This window comes from Oncorhynchus kisutch, linkage group LG26 (assembly GCF_002021735.2).
Source record: "Oncorhynchus kisutch isolate 150728-3 linkage group LG26, Okis_V2, whole genome shotgun sequence".
In the NCBI taxonomy this organism is placed as follows: Eukaryota; Metazoa; Chordata; class Actinopteri; order Salmoniformes; family Salmonidae; genus Oncorhynchus; species Oncorhynchus kisutch.
This window is the reverse complement of record NC_034199.2, coordinates 19,823,224-19,842,460: the sequence shown is the minus strand read 5'-3', so window position 1 is coordinate 19,842,460 and position 19,237 is coordinate 19,823,224. Positions and strand designations below refer to the sequence as shown.

Below are 19,237 nucleotides of genomic sequence, written 5' to 3'. Positions count from 1 at the left end.
AAAAATCCCATATTTGTTGTAGATTGTTCGAGTACAGTCACGGGTTTTGAGACCTGGCTGCAACAGGGGCCTCAGATAAGATCTTTCTATCACAGCACTGCCTCCTTGTGAAATCGTCTCTCAGCTCTTTATGGGCTGGACCTTAACTTCAGTGACGTGTGCAGATTGCAAGTTATTATTTTTTTAATGCAAATCTCCCAATGTCATCAATGCATGATTTTGAGTAAAAGTCTGAGTGACTGGTGCAGATCCCAAGTTAGGACTGAATGATGTGAGCTTGTGTTGAAGAGTGAATGTTGGTGGGAACTGGGAATAGACTGGTTCTGTCCAGATGACTGTCACTAGGCTCTCTGGCTCTCCTGTTATATATTATGAGTCAGTGTTTCCCCTAGTTTCGAGGCGGGTTATTGCGAAATTGGGATTCGGGGAATTTCTGCCCTAAATTCTGTTTTTTGATGGTGTGTTTCAGACGGCGTCCCCTAACTCCACCAATGAGAACTCTCCAGTGAGCCCCCCGGATGAGCAGGGTCAGGGGGACGGCCCCCCCCAGCTGGAGGAGGAGGAACCTGCCTTCCCTCACACAGACCTGGCCAAGCTGGATGACATGATCAACAGGTACAAACACAACAGGCGTATGTATGTTTGGCTTTGAGTTCTGTGGGTGGGTGTGTTAATATAAGGAGGTGTGTGTGGTTGTGAGAAGAAATGTGTGTGTATATGTATTCATGTGGATGTTTTGTTTCCAGACCCCGCTGGGTGGTTCCAGTTCTTCCAAAGGGAGAGTTAGAGGTTCTTCTAGAAGCTGCTATAGAGCTTAGTAAAAAAGGTAAGAATGTTGATTCATTCTATTCCTCGAATCACTCCTCAATACTTTGAACTATGGCAAGCGAGATGGTATAGCAAGCTTGGCTATGTACACATTTGAAATATTATGACTGCACTGTATTTCACCCACAGTGTATGGCGTTTAGACTTGCTAGGTAGCTGACTCACTCTACTTTTGCTTTGTCAATGACTCCATTTAGTTTCTCTTTAGATTGATATTTGACTTGCAGCCCTTCCCAAAAGATCTGTGGTACAGTGGCGGTCGTTGACCTTTAAGATGAGGGAGGGTGATTTTCTTTTTTATGAGCATGGGCTTACTTCTATTACAGCATGTTGGATGACTGTCATTTATATTCCATTCATGTAAAATTGATAGATTTAGGCTACTACATGATACAAAAATTTTCCCTATACCCATTATCACAATAAATTGCGATTTCAATGGGACTTTCTCCATTTTATATTGTTGAATCCATCAAACAAATGATTTTCGTCAAATTCTGCATCTTTTATTATAATTTCTAAACTGTGCCACACAGCATGATATGGGCAAGAGAATCTAGGCCTAGTTAACTGTTGGAATCATGGAAATATGTTTTTTCTAATTCTATAGTTGGAATATAGTGGGCAGCACCTTGAATACATTGTTGTTTGACATGGTAACGAACAAATTAATAAGCCCGTGAGGAATTATTGACAGGGTAGGAACCAAAGCGTTGGTCAATGTTTCCAGGTCACCCTAATTAGACATTACATTGCATGTTTTCTTACTTCATGTAGCTAGCTAGCCAACATATTCATTCTTCACCTATTCCTCTCTGATAAGATACAATTGCACAAACATGCTTATCTAGGCCTACACCAGCACTGGTACCAGGCAGTATTAGCCAACTAGCCATGTTTGCTTTGACTGTTAGCTGGCTTGCTAAATGTTCTAACTAGCGATTTAGCGTTAACAAATAATTTTAGCAACACCTAGCTAAGAAAATACAAACTAGCAAACAGTCATTGGCAGACGGTAAGGTGCACAAACTAATAGTGTAATTATAGAATACTTGTGTAATCAGCATGTCAGCAATATTGTTGCGTCCATCTGACCATGCAGAGTGAATGGCAAGAAAGGGCTCGTGACTCCGTGGTTGAACAAATGCTCTCTCCTTGAGTGATGGGGCAGGGCTTTGTGTGGTTAGCAGCAGGAGGAGAGGGAGAGAGATGACTCAAGTAGTAAATGGAGTAAACTATTAAAACTAACATTATACAAGCCGGAGATGAGTATCACATTTAACAAACCAAACATTGAATTACTGTTATTAAAGGTCAAGTCAAAACTTAAACTGGTCCGTGTGATATAGCCGTTGTGTATATAGTCCAATACCTATACCGCCAAACCCATCACACTCTTGAACATTCTTTCCTGCATCTAGCAGATCTAGGTTGTAATCATTAGTCGAACAGTTGCAAACGAGAGATTCTATCGGACAAATTCAGGTATGTTTATCCCCGTTTTTGTTCTGTTTGCTTCCGTTTAAGAAAAGCTTTCCAACATAATTAGTGGAATGAATACACTCCTGAGCACACTCAATACAGTTAACTTTCATAGCAGCCACATACAAACAGCATCTTCACTTTGCTCATTGTATAATTACTTCTCGCATTTTCACATTCTCCTCCTCTCAAGTTTTCCCATTGCTTGTGGACTTCAGTGTGCAACACATCAGCTGTCTGACAAGGCAAAAAAAAACGTCCAAACCATATCATAACCGTTAACTGCTGCACATAGCCTACATCGTTATCACCATTGACGTGACTATCATTAATGTGATGACTGTTATTTATTGAATAATTTCCTACTATGTTTAATTGGTACAAGATTAAATTAATCATGTAGCAATTAGTTCATTTGGAATTTGGGGCACCACAGGAAAATGTGTTTGAGTTATTATCTCCCGATTTAAACTCTAAAGATATATAAATATCTCTTACATCAATAACAGTCAATTATTAATTATTACCTTATCAATCTCGTTCTGAATGTCGCAGACTTCGTAAATCTGCACAAACCCGTGTCTCTCTGATCATTCCGTACCACACAAATTTATTTTATTATTTACTTACTAATTAGCTAAATGATAACATAAGACACACACACACACACACACACACACACACACACACACACTGTATAGATTATTGATAAGAAACTAAATACGATGACAACAAGTCCGTAGCGGACTAACACTATGACACTTGTTACACAAGATGGAGAGTTAAAGAGAGAGAGAGAGAGAGAGCGAGAAAGAGAAGCAACACTTGGATACAGTTGGAAACTATCCTTACAGTAGCCCTAATACCTTGCCCGAACTGCCGCTCTTTTGGCTAAGAGGTAATGTATGTATTTCTGTGTTGAAGGTCTTCACTGGGTATCTCTGTTGGGCCCAGGCCTTCGTGGGCAGGGTTCCGCTTGGTGAGAAGGGGGCCTGTTCTTCGAATGGTGTCTCTGATTGTCCACAAGAGGTCACAATGTCTTCTTAGTTGTCTGTTTATTTGAATTCGTTCTGGAAGTGGTCTCCTGAGGACGGCTAATCAGCCCGGTCAATGATCCCAGAGTGGTGATAAAAACAGTGTAGGCAACGATGATTTGAAGAGAATAACCGGATGGTCCTACTTAAATTCACCTTCTTAGATACAGCTACTCAACTAACTGTTAACTTCTTATGGTATAGGGGAAGCTTGCGTCCCACTTGGCCAAAAGCCAGGGAAAATGCAGCACGGCAAATTAAAATAAAATGATATAAAAATGAAACTTTCATTAAATCACACATATAAGATACTAAATTAAAGCTACACTCGTTGTGAATCCAGCCAACATGTCAGATTGTAAAAAGGCTTTTTGGCGAAAGCATAAGAAGCTATTATCTGATGATAGCACAACAGTAAACAAAGAGGGTAGCATATTTCAACCCGGCAGGCAAAACACAGAAATAAAATATAAAACATGCCTTACCTTTGACGAGCTTCTTTTGTTAGCACTCCAATATGTCCCATAAACATCACAATTGGTCCTTTTGTTCGATTAATTCCGTCCATATATATCCAAAATGTCCATTTATTTGGCGCGTTTGATCCAGAAAAAAACAGCTTCCAAATTGCGCAACGTCACTACAAAATATTTCAAATGTTGCCTGTAAACTTTGCCAAAACATTTCAAACTACTTTTGTAATACAACTTTAGGTATTTTTAAACGTTAATCTGGTCTATCTGTGTTCAATACGTGAAGACAACAAACCAAGCAACTTTTCAAGTCTTGCGCAACTCTCAACAGTGTTATGCAGTTCCTAGATGGCCTTACTACTTCCATTGCACAAAGGAATAACCTCAACCAATTTCCAAAGACTGGTGACATCCAGTGGAAGCGGTGGGAACTGAAAACAAGTTCCTAAGAAATATCGTTTCCCAATGAGAACTCACTGAACAGACCGAGACCTAAAATAAAAAAATTCTGAATGGTTAGTCCTCAGGGTTTTGCCTGCTACATAAATTCTGTTATACTCACAGATATGATTCAAACAGGTTTAGAAACTTCGGAGTGTTTTCTATCCAAATCTACTAATAATATGCATATCTTATATTCTTGGCATGAGTAGCAGGAAGTTGAAATTGGGCACGCTATTTATCCAAAAGTGAAAATGCTGCCCCCTATACCTTAACAAGTTGAGGTTCCTTTGTCTTCTTCAACCTAGTGTTGGAGTTTTCGGGTTCGTGACTAATGTGGACCAAGCTGCAGCTTTTGATCCATCTAGTCTGATTATATTCATTCTGAACTTAATCGTTTTATACCCTCGGGTAGAAAGGGGCGTTTACGTGACACGCTCCCTGGGGCATGGCTAGTTACGAAGCAAGGCATCATAATTACTATGATCTTGTTAGGGAACTAAAAACAATCCTATCGTCACAAACATTCCCTTTATCCTTGATATTTTCTACACAACATAAATAATGTAAACCTGATATACACAGTGTTAAAAGCTCTTCAAGTTGCAATGTTTTTGTTATAGCATCTTCATAACTATTTTAATGACAACAAAATAGACATACATTTTCCATATTCCATCTCTCATCATTCCCAACATTCGGATGTTGAAATATGTGGTCCCAGTGTCCATTGTTTGATGTTGAAGTTCGGGGCGGCAAAAGTCTCACGGTAACAAAGGGATTTGGCTATCTGTCTGCCATTGCCAGTTGATCTGGCACCTTTGATCCTCACCAAGGAGGTAAAGTCATGACACCATATTAGCACACTTCATAGACCACATAACTACTAGAACAGGTTAGTAAACCGGCTAGAATCATGCAGTACAGTATACAGTCAGCAAGCAGTTTAGGAGTTACACCGGAGGGCCCCTGTGGCAATAAATTAATAAAACCAAAAGCTTACCCTGACTTGCTAGCTAACATAATATCCCTCTCTCTTTTGAGCTGGGTGTTTGAGTAGGGTAAACTAGCTAGCTGCAGTCAACTACTCACCACATTTTATGCACTGCAGTGCTAGCTAGCTGTAGCTTATGCTTTCAGTAATAGATTCATTCTCTGATCCTTGGGTGGATAACATGTCAGTTCATGCTGCAAGAGCTTTGATAGGCTGGCGGCCGCCCTCCGGAAGTTGTCGTAATTGCTGTGTAAGTCTATGGAAGAGGGTGAGAACCATGGGCCTCCTAGGTTTTGTATTGAAGTCATTGTATCCAGAGGAGGACGGAAGCGATCTGTCCTCCGGCTACACCATTGTGCTACCCTAGAGACCTTCATTGCAAAACAGTGTCATTGTGATACCCTATAGACCTTCAGTGTTTTAATACATTATTTTGTGATGTGAATATATTAAGTATAGTTAAACTATTTACTGAGGAGGATGGTCCTTCCCTTCCTCCTGAGGAGCCTTCACTGATGTGGGAGTACAATATATCCATGCACCTAATTATTTTCTCTCTGTTTAGGACTTGATGTGAAGTGTGAGGCGTGCCAGAGGTTTTTCCGAGATGGCCTGACCATCTCCTTCACCAAGATCCTTACAGACGAGGCTGTCAGCGGGTGGAAGTTTGAGATCCATGTGAGTCTTCTTATTTATTGTATGTCATTTAATCCGGATAATGGTCACTTTTTTAAGAAGTCACGGACCCTCTTCCAAAACTTTGAAAACCCTTCCTCCTCCCAGTCCCTTCCTTAGGGTAATCACTAATTTGACATGATTGGATTGGTGATCCCTATCCAGTGGAAATCCTGTTTTTTGACCAATCCAATTGTGTTGAATCCAATTGTGTTAATTGTGATTAACTCAAGAAGGGAAGGATGCATTTCTTAAGAAGTATTCAAACAGGGCCTTGCTAAGGGGAGTGACATCACCAGAAGCACCCTCCTGTTGAGATCCGATGAATTTATTTTCTGTCATCTGTTGAAAGCAAAGCAGGTGGCTTATGTTCCTCTGCCTCAGTCTTGTCGGTCAACACAGTTTGCTATCTGGACCCTTGAGCTGGAGCAAAGAAGGAAAAATGAATGGAGAATCCCATGGGTGATCAATGCTCTTTTTATTGGAGGAGGGGGCTTTGGTTTGGCTGTTCTGTTTAACTCAGTAACATTGATCCTGAATAGCCGCTCTCAGTAGAGTGTGAGCCACCCACTCTGACAGCCCAGCTCTATCTCTAGCTATGGGCTCAGGTCCACCCCAATAGTCTCAAATCAACTCCTATGTCTCACACTTACTTCTTGGGACTTGGCTTAGACATGAAAGGATTGACGGAGTACAATATCAAAGGGAAAGATGGGGCTAATTTCAGATTTGAGAAATGTCAGGGGTAGGGTGGATAAGATATCAAACTAGACAATATACATTGTTTCTGGCACTAGTTACTATAGCCACAAAGTTATAATTATGGCTAAACCCTGCCCTTTTCTATAATCTCTCTTCTTAAAATCAGATTTTTAAAACTAACCACCCTGCTAACCAGGGGTTGGAACCAAAATGATTTCCCATTTGTTTTTGTTCTGAACAGAACCGCAGCGGTCTAAGGCACTGCATCTCAGCACTAGGGGCGTCACTACAGACCCTGGTTTGATTTTATGCTGTATCTCATCCGGCCATGATTTGGAGTCCCATAGGGTGGCGCACAATTTGGCCCAGCGTCGTCCGGGTTAGGGTTTGGCCAGGGTAGGCTGTCATTGTAAATAGGAGTTTGTTCTTAACTGGCTTGCCTAGTTAAATTAAATAAAAACATTTTTTTTGTTCTGTTCCGACCAGCATTATAAAGTTCTGAACTGGTTTGAACGAATTTTTTTCTCCTGTTTATATGGTTCCTTTTTAAACCTGTGAAATCAACAGAGTTTTTACATTTAGCTCATTAATTAACTCTACCAATCACTGCGGATAGAGCTGCTTGCTATGGACCGTGCAAGCTAGTTTACATGCTTGGACAGTGTAGGGCGCGAGATCTGCCAGAAGTTTTGCGGTGTTGACATGACATGGAGGCTTGTCTTGAAGCGCTGGGCATCGTGATATAATGTGCATTTGACTGTTTTTAGGATATTAGTAGTAAGCCTATCAATTACATAGTACTAGCTAGATACCTGAGGAGGAGCGGCTAATATGGAGGACATCTGAACGTCTGATAGTTGGCTCATCACCGAGGCTGGCTCAATGCTTTGGACCAGAGCTAGCTAACAAGCTCGTGTGTGTGTGTGCAGCGACACCAGAATTCAAAACACGTCATACCTTTTTTGTTGTTGTTAATAAATCTAATGTGAAACACGATAACTATAGTGTCCTTAACCTAGAAATCATGCTGGCCGGTAGACACTGGAAGGATACGTTTCTGAGTGACAGAGTGAGTGCTTTGCATAGGCTCTTAGATTTTTTTTTATCGGGGGGGGGGTGCTTTTACAATAATGGTTATCTTCAGGAACGTTAGAGATCACTTTTGTTCATTTTCTTCCCTCCAAAAAAATAGATCCTGGTTTTCTGTTCCTTAAACCGGTTACAACCCCTGCTGCTAACCTTATGCCTAACCTTAAATTAAGACCAAAGAGCGAATTTTTGTTTTCATGAATTTTTGCGGTGTAACCAATTTAGACTTTATGGCTGTGGTAACTAGTGTCAACCAGGCTATGTGGAGCCGTCACCATGTTGCTGACAGCTATCTTTAAATACATTTTTCTTATTTTTTTATTGAACCTTTATTTAACTAGGCAAGTCGGTTAAGAAGAAATTCTTATTTACAATGACTGCCTACACCGGCCAAACCTGGACGACGCTGGGCCAATTGTGCGCCGCCACATGGGGCTCGCAATCACGGTTGGCTGTGATACAGCCTGGATTCGAACCAGGATGTCTGTAGTGACGCCTCTAGCACAGAGATGCAGTGCCTTAGACCGCTGTGCTACTCTGATTCCTCCAGGTCTACAAAGACTTGAAGGGTTAGGGGCTATAGTAGGGGTTGGGTTTTCTCTGGGCACCAGACTATACTTCAAGGCTTTTTCAAAATGTTCTCTGTGTATCAGAGAGCTATTACTGCTTACATTTGTATGTTAAGATTGAAATAGACCTCTTGTGCTGTTTCAGTGCATATCACCTCACTGATTGTTTTGAAATTATTAAACTAACTGCTGACGCTCTCTCTCGCTCTCGCTCTCTCTCGCTTTCTCTCACTCTCTCTCGCTCTCTCTCGCTCTCTCTCGCTCTCTCTCGCTCTCTCTCGCTCTCTCTCGCTCTCTCTCCCTGTCCAGAGGTGTATCATCAACAACACACACCGGCTGGTGGAGCTGTGTGTGGCCAAGCTTTCTCAGGACTGGTTCCCCTTGCTGGAGCTGCTGGCCATGGCCACCAACCCCCACTGCAAGTTCCACATCTACAACGGCACACGGCCCTCTGAGACGGTGCCTGCTGGGGTGCAGCTGGCCGATGACGAGCTCTTCGCCCGCCCCCCTGACCCTCGCTCCCCCAAGGTAGGGTCTGAATTCAAGGTAGCCCCCCCCAAAGATTTCTTATTTCTCACCCAAGTTGTTCTCCCATTGTACTCCTTGATATGCATCTGATGCATATGCTAAAGGGATGCCCGGCAATGTTCTCTACCGGGTACTTGCAGGATGAAAGACCAGGCGGTTCTACTGTTATGAGCGTCTTGTCTGCTAAATTAACAGAGCAATGCCATTACACAGCCATAGGCTTCTAGAAGCAAGCACCGCTTCTGAGGTTACTGCCTTTTTAAGCTTGAATTCCACAATATAATATAACCAGTTGATATTACGGTTTCAATAAATTAATCTTAAATGGCACTTGCTTTTTTTATTGACTGAATTTATATGTGGGGAAATTTATCAATTAGGATTTATCTATAATGGTTATGATAAATTTGCTATTTTTGCGATCTGTTTGCATGTTTATAAGTACAAATCCAGTGCGGCCCTTGTTCAAAAAAAATTCAAATAAAATTCTCCATTCAATTACTCCAAATAAATATCACGTGGGTACTGGAACAGTCAAACATTTCAAATGCCCATCCCTGGTTGCAGGGACTGTTACCACTACAACTTACTCCTGTTAGCCAATATCTTTTTCCAAAATCACCAATAAACACCACTTTACTACATTTGCACACACTGTATTTAGATTTTTCTATTGTGTTATTGACTGTACGATTGTTTATCCCATGTGTAACTCTGGGTTGTTTGTGTCACACTGATTTGCTTTATCTTGGCCAAGTCGCAGTTGTAAATGAGAACTTTTTTTCAACTAGCCTACCTGGTTAAATAAAGGTGAAATAAAACATAAATTACCTGTAGCCAGGTGGATCAACTAAAATACATACTGAGGATTTTTTTATAAACTTATGTGCTGGGACTGATATTGGGGATACTGTGTGAATGTCTCTTTTTCTCCCATCTTAATCTCTTCATATCTGCACAATGAGAAATGTTTGAATACATTTTTTGAATTGAGACTAAATAAAATATCCTCTGGATATCTGCGATTGCCATAGGAACAGAGAACAGTCTTTTTAGTCATCTGTTGGCCTGCAATTTATTTTCTTGGAACAAATCTACAGAGCAGTATTGTTTGCTCTGGGCTTGCCGCCTTAGGGCCAGCGCACAGAAACAGAGGAGGATCCCTCCGTGCACTGCATAGAAAATGGAAGAGGGATGAAAATACAATAAAAGGATGCACTCGAGTGTTGTGGAGTTTAAATGAGAGTGGGCCATGCCAGGGAGAGTGTGATTTCTTCTATGAAAAGTGCGATGAATGGAGCGTGGGCCGGGGTGGTCAATGTGAACATTGTTGCGGAGGGAAGCCAAGGCGGCAGCTGCCTGTCTGCTGTAGATGGCAGGCAGCCCAATATGAACACTGCTGCAGCCTCTATGGGCATGTGGGTTGAATCGGAAGCCAACCAGTTCTCCTCTGATTTTCTCTTCAATCAACCCAAGCCTTTCTGTGTAATAGCTGCGAGACGAGAGGGATATATTTGTATAGCTCAACAACTTGAGTGAATAGTGGTCGGATGGTGAGTGTCTTTACCATGTGTGTTCTTTTTTGTTCTTTGTTTACAGGGCTGGTTGGTGGATTTAATAAACAAATTTGGCTCGTTAAATGGGTTTCAAACACTGCACGATCGCTTCATAGGTGGCCAAGCACTGAACGTCCAGATCATCGCCGCACTTATCAAGTGAGTTAGCCTGTGAACACACACACACTTTAATGCAGGGGTTTTCAAACTGGTCACTGGCCCCTTAGGGCAGGGGGTCTGCGAAATTGGCTTCAAAACTGCACAATTTTCTTATACCTTTCTAGTTGTTAGAGCTGTAGTGAGGTCAACATAATGAGTCTACCAAATCTATCCATTTTAAAATGTTGATTACTTGCCATTACCATCCACTTGATAATAAGACATTATTTTTGTTGTTGTTGTTGCTGACATATATGGGTGTCCCTGGTTTGCCTGGGTGGGGGTCCCTGGGCAAGAAAAGGTTGAAAACTCCTGCTTTAATAGATTACATTTAATAGCATGTTTCATTACATTTCCAAGTGCTTTTTACATCACACTCCCGCTGTAGCTTCACTGTCCAAATAAATACATTTGTTAAATTTAGCTCTATACTCCAGTATTTTTTTATTTGAGAACATTTTCTATACGAGGCGACAGTACATAATGTCACCTTTTACTCAATGGTATTTCCATGCATATGTTTTACAGTTTAGAAATGAAAGCACTTTATGTATCTAGTCCCCCCACAAATTCACTTTATATGAAACATTCAGACCCCTTGACCTTTTCCACATTTTGTTATGTTACAGCCTTATTTAAAAATGGATTAAATAAAAAATGTAAAAATCGTCAGCAATCTACACACTGTACTCCATAATGAGAAAGTGAAAACAGGTTTTTAGAATATTTTTGTAAATGTATTCAAATTAAATAAGAGACCTTATTTACAAGTATTCAGACCCTTTGCTAGACTCGAAATTGAGCTCAGGATGCACTCCTGTTTCCATTGATCATCCTTGAGATGTTTCTACAACTTGATTGGAGTCCACCTGTGTTGAATTAAATTGATTGGACATGATTTGGAAAGGCACACACCTGTCTATAGAAGGTCCCACAGTTGACAGTGCATGTCAGAGCAGAAACCAAGCCAAGAGGTCGAAGGAATTGTCCATAGAGCTCCGAGACAAGATTGTATAGAGGCACAGATCTGGGGAAGGATACCAGATCTGTGTCTTTAGTGAGCTAACCAGTTAGTTAACGTTAGCTCACGGTTTGTGTAGTCATACCTTTTCACATGGTGACATGCTAGCTTTAGCCCACCAGTGAAGGGATATTTAGCTAGCTAGCTAGGTAACATTAACTCACTATTTGTGTAGACAGACTTGCTAGCTAACATTGTGTCGAGGCACAGAAAAGGGGGAAGGGTACCAAAAAATGTCAGCAGCATTGAAGGTCCTCAATAACACTGTGGCGTCCATCATTCTTAAATGGAATAAGTTTGATACCACCAAGTCCCTTCGTAGAGCCTGCAGCCCGGCCAAACTGAGCAATCGGGGGAGAAGGGCCTTGGTCAGGTGACCAAGAACCCGATGGTCACTCTGACAGAGCTCCGGAGTTCCATTGTTGAGATGGGAGAACCTTCCAGAAGGACAACCATCTCTGTAGCCTGTTTGGAATTTGCCAAAAGGCACTTAGACTCTCATGAGAAACAAGATTATCCGGTCTGGTGAAACCAAGATTCAACACATTGGCCTAAAGTGAAGGTTCAACTTTCGACAGGACAATGACCCTAAGCACACAGCCAAGACAACGCAAGAGAGGCTTCGGTACAAGTCTCTGAATGTCCTTGAGTGGCCCAGCCAGAGCCCGGACTTGAACCCGATCTAACATCTCTGGAGAGACCTGAAAATAGCTGTGTAGCGACGCTCCCCATCCAACCTGACAGAGCTTGAGAGGATCTGCAGAGAAGAATGGGAGGAACTCCCCAAATACAGGTGTGCCAAGCTTGTAGTGTCATACCCAAGAAGACTCGAGGATGTAATTGCTACCAAAGGTGCTTCAACAAAGTACTGAGTGAAGGGTCTGAATACTTATGTAGATGTGATATTTATGTTTTTTTATATTTAATACATTTAAAAAAAAAATTTTGCTTCGTCATTATGAGGTGTTGTGGGTAGATTGAGGACGGGGAAACGATTTAGTCAATTTTAGAATAAGCCTGAAACCTAACAAAATGTGGAAAAAGTCCAGGTCTGAATACTTCCAAAGGCTAACTCAACTCCATGCACCACCAGTGTATATCATCCCACCAGTAAAGAAGGCCTCAGGTTCTTGCTCTGATAGCTGTCTTCATGACTGGATTGATGAAAATGCTTTAATGTGGCCCATACAACAATCAAACCCACAACTCTTGTTTTTTTTTATAAACATGCTTCAACATATAGACTGGGTTCATATGGTTATGAAAATCCTGGAAAACTCATGGAGTTTTATAATGGTGTTTTACAGGCCTGGAAAATATTTGGAAAATGATCAAATCCAAAAAGGTTTGGAAAAGTAATTGAAATGTATTTAATCATTTTGGTTCATGTAAGTTATTTAGCCACGGTTTTTAAATATTTTGTCAATCAAATAAAAATCCACATACCAGCCAGGATCGGAATGACACTTTAGCGCGTCTTTGCGAGACGAGTGGGCCGTAACTAAAGGAGAGACAGTAGGACATTGCAGCAGCAGGTTGGCCAATAAAATATGATAAAGAACAGACGAATAACTAGGTAGCCAATTCAAAACTTTTAATTGTAGCCTCTAGTTTACCGTTGATCTATTATTAGCATGTATTCATGTCCCAAAAAACTTTCCCCCCCAACACTCGCGAATAAGGCCATTCAAAGTTGATTAACTTTTTTGAGCGATTCATATGATTAATTTAAATTATTATTTTTGATTTAACTAACAATTCACTCCGCCATTATATTAGTTGGGATTCGGTTCAATTGCGGGGAATTTAGTCATGTGAATCAAAATGATAAAATGTGTATGAACCCTATATAGAGCTATGGGAACGACATGGTCTACTGGACGTGTTGCGACTGTTTTGTGTTGTCCTCCAGGCCTTTTGGGCAGTGTTACGAGTTCCTCACATTGCACACGGTGAAGAAGTACTTCCTGCCCGTGATCGAGATGGTTCCTCAGTTTCTGGAGAACCTGACAGATGAGGAGCTGAAGAAGGAGGCCAAGAACGAAGCCAAAAATGACGCCCTGTCCATGATCATCAAGTCCCTGAAGAACCTGGCCTCCAGGGTGCCTGGGCAGGAGGAGACCGTGAAGAGTTTAGAGATTTTTAGGTTAAAAATGATTCTTAGGTGAGTTCGCTTCAGAACAAACTGTCTTAAAGCTTTTGTTTTAAAACACCTGCCTTTCAAACTGTTGGCTGAATGCTAACCTGAGATGTGCACAAATCATGTATTTATGTCAATAAGGGTTTTGTAGTCTTTCGTTAGGGATTGCCCCAATGTGAACTATTTGTAGATAGTAATCTGTGGTGGTTGTTTTCATCCACAGGTTATTGCAAATTTCCTCTTTTAATGGCAAAATGAATGCACTAAATGAAGTAAACAAGGTAATCTCAAGTGTGTCCTACTACACACATCGACATGGCAACCCTGAGGAGGAGGAGTGGCTTACTGCAGAGCGCATGGCGGTGAGTTAACCACCAACCTATCAAATGTATTTTTATAACGAGCGCTTTTGTCACAAAGTGCGTAATATAGAGAGTGTACCTTGGTGTTTTTTCTGGTGGCATAGTCCGCAGAACTGTTGGTGTTTGAGTGGAGATTGAAAGATGCCTCTGTCTCTCAGGAGTGGATCCAGCAGAACCACATCCTGTCCATCGTGCTGAGGGACAGTCTGCACCAGCCTCAGTACGTAGAAAAACTAGAGAAGATACTTCGCTTCGTCATCAAAGAGAAAGCTCTTACCATGCAGGACCTGGACAACATCTGGGCTGCACAGGTACTGTGTGTTTGTGTGTTTGAAGAGAGAGCCATTGATTATCACACACATCGTGCATGGTTCAGGTGAAAGGGATATGACCTATAACTAGGGCAAAGCTTTTTTGTGTACTTGTTAGCAAGTATTTCCAGCATTATCCACAATAATTGCTGCAGGTAAAATAATCCTTGGAAATGTGCTGTAATTGACACAAGTTGTCTCCAGTCAATGTCTGGTTGTGCGTGTGTGTTTGTTTGCGTGATTGGCTGAGTCGGGAGGCGTAGCTCTGTGAATCTTAATCTCACAAAACCTATTATTTGTGAGGGAATACAATTTGTAGACCAGTGATTCTATACCTCTGCAACAGACTCAGAAGTTGTAGCAAAAAAATCTGTTAAATTCAGTGCAGTTAAAGGGGAAAGTCAATGAAACCAACCATGGAATTATATTCAAATGAATTTGGGGGGTAGCCCAGACTGGAACTCAAACCTGGGTTCAGCAACTTTCAAGCCAACACCTTAAGTGGCAGAGCTACGCATTTTCTGGTCCCTCCGCCAAACACAAACACACAACCAGACATTGATTGATTGATTTGGAGATGGCTTGTGTCAATTACAAAATAATTCCTAGGATTTCTTACCTGCAGCAACACTCGTGGTTAATGCTGGAAATACCGGTAAAAGCACAGTGCCTCAAAAAGTGCACCAAAAGCATGGTTTTACCTGTAACGGCTCTAAAAGCAGAATGGGAAATCCCTTGTCTTAGCTGGGGCATTTCCAGGTCATTGGGTTTGATCGACTGAAAACGCCCTTTCCTAAGCATGGCTCGGTCCATTAAATTATGTTTATGTGCTCCTGCATTGTCTATCGGAGGCTGGAAACAGGAAATGTGATTGTTTACATGTTTGTTGACACTTTGTTCCACCCGCAGGCTGGTAAACATGAGGCCATCGTGAAGAACGTCCACGACCTCCTGGCCAAGCTGGCCTGGGACTTCTCCCCTGAGCAGCTCGACCACCTTTTTGACTGCTTCAAGGTGAGAGACTTCTCTCCGTTTGCGCGCACACACACACACACACACACACACACACACACACACACACACACTGCTCTCCTAACCCCCGTGGTGGTGTTTGTGGCCTGCAGGCGAGTTGGACGAACGCTAGTAAGAAGCAGCGTGAGAAGCTGCTGGAGCTGATCCGTCGTCTGGCGGAGGATGACAAGGATGGAGTGATGGCCCACAAGGTAATCAGGGCTCGACATTCAGGTCAATTTGCCAGTCCAGACGGGGTCAGTGACAAATGAAAGCTACTGGCCCGAATGGAACAAAATACTGACCAGGTCAAGATCTATCAGTAAAGCGAATGATGCGAGCATAATTTCAATAGCAGGTGATTTTATCTTCCATTAGGTCGTAGCAAGTATCCTATACACGGTTCATGCAGACAAATGCAAGGACTTTCAAGGACTTTTTTTCAAGCACTTCATTGTAATTTTCAAGGACCTACATGTTATATTTCATTGTTGTAATAGACGAAAGAAATAAAACTTCACCCCCAAAATTTTTTGAAAAAAGTATACATTAGCATAATACATTTTATTTTATAGGCCTTCCTAACAGCATTATGCATTGACATTGACATGTATGTTTATTTATTCTAAAATATGTCATAATGTGGGCATTGTCTGACTAAATAGACTGCATGCAGCGATAGATGTTCCTGACACATAAACATGAAGTCTGTCCATGTAGTAGCTAGTCAGTCTCGCCATTTGAGATGTTGAAGAGTTATTGTATGCTTGAAACAGCAGCATGCCAGCAGTATACCACTGCTGGCTTGCTTCTGAAGCTAAGCAGGGTTGGTCCTGGTCAGTCCCTGGATGGGAGACCAGATGCTGCTGGAAGTGGTGTTGGAGGTCCAGTAGGAGGCACTCTTTCCTCTGGTCTAAAAAACACTGCCCTGTGTAGGGTGCTGTATTTCGAATGGGACGTTAAACGGGTGTCCTGACTCTCTGAGGTTATTAAAGATCCCATGACACTTATCGTAAGAGTAGGGGTGTTAACCCCGGTGTCCTGGCTAAATTCCCAATCTGGCCCCCAAACCATCACGGTCACCTAATAATCCCCAGTTTACAATTGGCTCTTTCATCCCCCTCCTCTCCCTTGTAACTATTCCCCAGGTCGTTGCTGTAATTGAGAACGTGTTCTCAGTCAATTTACCTGGTAAAATAACAGATGAATAAAATACATTTAAAAAAACGAGAAAGTGAGCAAAAAACGGGTTCCCTTTGTAATAATATATCCTTCCGTATATGGTTTTACCCCAACAAAAGCAACCGAATAGCGCAGCACCTATCAATTGAAATGGCTTGAAACAAATGATAGCGGCTACATCTCATAAAAACGGATCATAAAGGAAATCGTGAATCGGCCTAATTATATTGGAGCCGTTGAACCTCTAAATCGGCTACCAGCATGTCAAGGACTTTTCAAGGACCAAATAGCCTAAATGTCTGAATTCAAAGTAGGCTATTCCATGATGACTGAATTGCACATCGCAAATGTTCCAAGACTTTTTACATAACTGGTTTACATACCCTTTCTGGCCTTAGCCTTTACAGGTAGATATCATAACTTGCACCATCTTTCCTACCTCTTTCCTATCGCTGTCGGTCTTCGGTGAGCTGCTCCACGAAACAATCAGCTGTTGGAGATATGTGTGCTCTCTCCGCCCAACAGATATCTCAAACTAGCCTGTGTGCTCTCTCTGCCCAACAGATATCTCAAACTAGCCTGTGTGCTCTCTCTGCCCAACAGATATCTCAAACTAGGCTGTGTGCTCTCTCCGCCCAACAGATATCTCAAACTAGCCTGTGTGCTCTCTCTGCCCAACAGATATCTCAAACTAGCCTGTGTGCTCTCTCTGCCCAACAGATATCTCAAACTAGGCTGTGTGCTATCTCTGCCCAACAGATATCTCAAACTAGCCTGTGTGCTCTCTCCGCCCAACAGATATCTCAAACTAGGCTGTGTGCTCTCTCTGCCCAACAGATATCTCAAACTAGGCTGTGTGCTCTCTCTGCCCAACAGATTATCTCAAACTAGGCTGTGTGCTCTCTCTGCCCAACAGATTATCTCAAACTAGGCTGTGTGCTCTCTCTGCCCAACAGATATCTCAAACTAGCCTGTGTGCTCTCTCTGCCCAACAGATATCTCAAACTAGGCTGTGTGCTCTCTCTGCCCAACAGATATCTCAAACTAGGCTGTGTGCTCTCTCTGCCCAACAGATATCTCAAACTAGCCTGTGTGCGGCGCTGAGCAATTAAGCATTTTAAACTGAACAAAAATATTAACACAACATGCAACAATTTCAAAGATTTTTGTGAGTTACAGTTCTAATAAGGAAATACGTCAATTGAAATCAATTCATTAGGCCCTAATCTATGGATTTCACATGACTGGGCAGGGGTGCAGCCATGGTGGTCCTTGGAAGGCAGCCAGGCCCACCCACTGGGGAGCCAGGCCCAGCAAATCAGAATGTGTTTTTCCCCCACAAATTGCCTTTATTACAGGCAGAAATACCCCCCCTCAAATAATTCTGCAGGTGAAGAAGCCGGATGTGGAGGTCCTGGGCTGGCGTGGTTACACGTGGTCTGTGGTTGTGAGGCTGGTTAGACTGCCAAATTCTCTAAAACGGTTGGAGGCAGTAGAGAAATTATGGTCGAGAAATTAACATTCAATTCTCTGGCAACAGCTCTGGTGGACATTCCTGCAGTCAGCACGCTAATTGCACGCTCCCTCAACTTGAGACATTTGTATTGTATTGTGACAAAACTGCACATTTTAGAGTGACCTTTTATTGTCCCCGTGATCATGCTGTTTAATTAGCGTCTTGATATGCCACACCTGTCAGGTGGCTGGATTATCTTGGCAAAATGCTCACTAACATGGATGTTAACAAATTTGTGCACTACATTTGAGAGAAATAACCTTTTTGTGCATATGTAACATTTCTGGGATTTTTTTTTCAGCTTATGAAAGATGGGACCAACACTTTACATGTTGCACTTATTTTTGTTCAGTATGCATAATGAACTAGCAGCTTCGGGAATTCATGTTTTTTTAAACAGTTATATATCCTTAACCTTTTCACTGGCCCAAGCGGACCACTGACTGGGATGATAGACTGGCCCGAGGGGTTTCCTAAACCTCCCCTGGCCCTAGGGGTTTCCTAAACCTCCCCTAGCCAGCAGGCAGCCCTGAATGTCAAGCATTGGTTAAAGAGATGTCTTATTCCAGCTCCTTGTGCTCTGTTTGGATAAAAGTACTGAAGGTTCCTCTCCTCCTCTCACCACAAGGTGCTGAACCTGTTGTGGAACCTGGCTCACAGCGATGATGTGCCTGTAGACATCATGGACCAGGCTCTCAGTGCTCACATCAAGATACTGGACTACAGTTGTTCTCAGGTAATACTAGGTACCAGTCAAGAGCCAGGCAACTGCTTTCCCACACGGCTCAAGGTACTGAAAACCAATCAATTAAGATTTATTTGAAGCGGTCTATTGGAGTGTTCAGAAGAATCGGCTTATGGCTGTGTGTGTGTGTGTGTTCCTTGAATACGGATGTTCGTGTTCATTTCAGGATCGAGACACGCAGAAGATCCAGTGGATCGATCGCTTCATAGAAGAGTTGCGCACCAATGACAAATGGGTGATTCCTGCACTAAAGCAGATCCGAGAGATCTGTAGCCTGTTCGGAGAGGCTCCTCAGAATCTCAGGTAAGGAGATGGTCAGAGTTCAACTACGGGCTTGGAGGAGGGACATAGTTGAACATGCTAGTGATTGACAAAGATATGGAAGCAGAATGAGTACAAATGGAGTATTATTCAGGACG

The 19,237-nt window shown here is 42.2% G+C and overlaps 1 protein-coding gene across 7 annotated transcripts in view; it reads left to right on the top strand.

The window, feature by feature from the left end:
* The window catches only part of LOC109871045 (ubiquitin specific peptidase 9 X-linked), an 83,063-nt gene that overhangs the window by 16,064 nt on the left and 47,762 nt on the right, over positions 1 to 19,237 (top strand). For all 7 annotated transcript variants that reach the window (XM_031805936.1, XM_031805940.1, XM_031805939.1 and 4 more), the window contains exons 3-14: positions 470 to 615; positions 747 to 826; positions 5,818 to 5,930; positions 8,597 to 8,815; positions 10,415 to 10,530; positions 13,464 to 13,715; positions 13,915 to 14,053; positions 14,212 to 14,364; positions 15,274 to 15,378; positions 15,489 to 15,587; positions 18,702 to 18,809; positions 18,985 to 19,121. In XM_031805936.1, the coding sequence (XP_031661796.1) occupies positions 470 to 615; positions 747 to 826; positions 5,818 to 5,930; positions 8,597 to 8,815; positions 10,415 to 10,530; positions 13,464 to 13,715; positions 13,915 to 14,053; positions 14,212 to 14,364; positions 15,274 to 15,378; positions 15,489 to 15,587; positions 18,702 to 18,809; positions 18,985 to 19,121 (1,667 nt within the window). The remainder of the gene's footprint in view (positions 1 to 469; positions 616 to 746; positions 827 to 5,817; positions 5,931 to 8,596; positions 8,816 to 10,414; positions 10,531 to 13,463; positions 13,716 to 13,914; positions 14,054 to 14,211; positions 14,365 to 15,273; positions 15,379 to 15,488; positions 15,588 to 18,701; positions 18,810 to 18,984; positions 19,122 to 19,237) is intronic.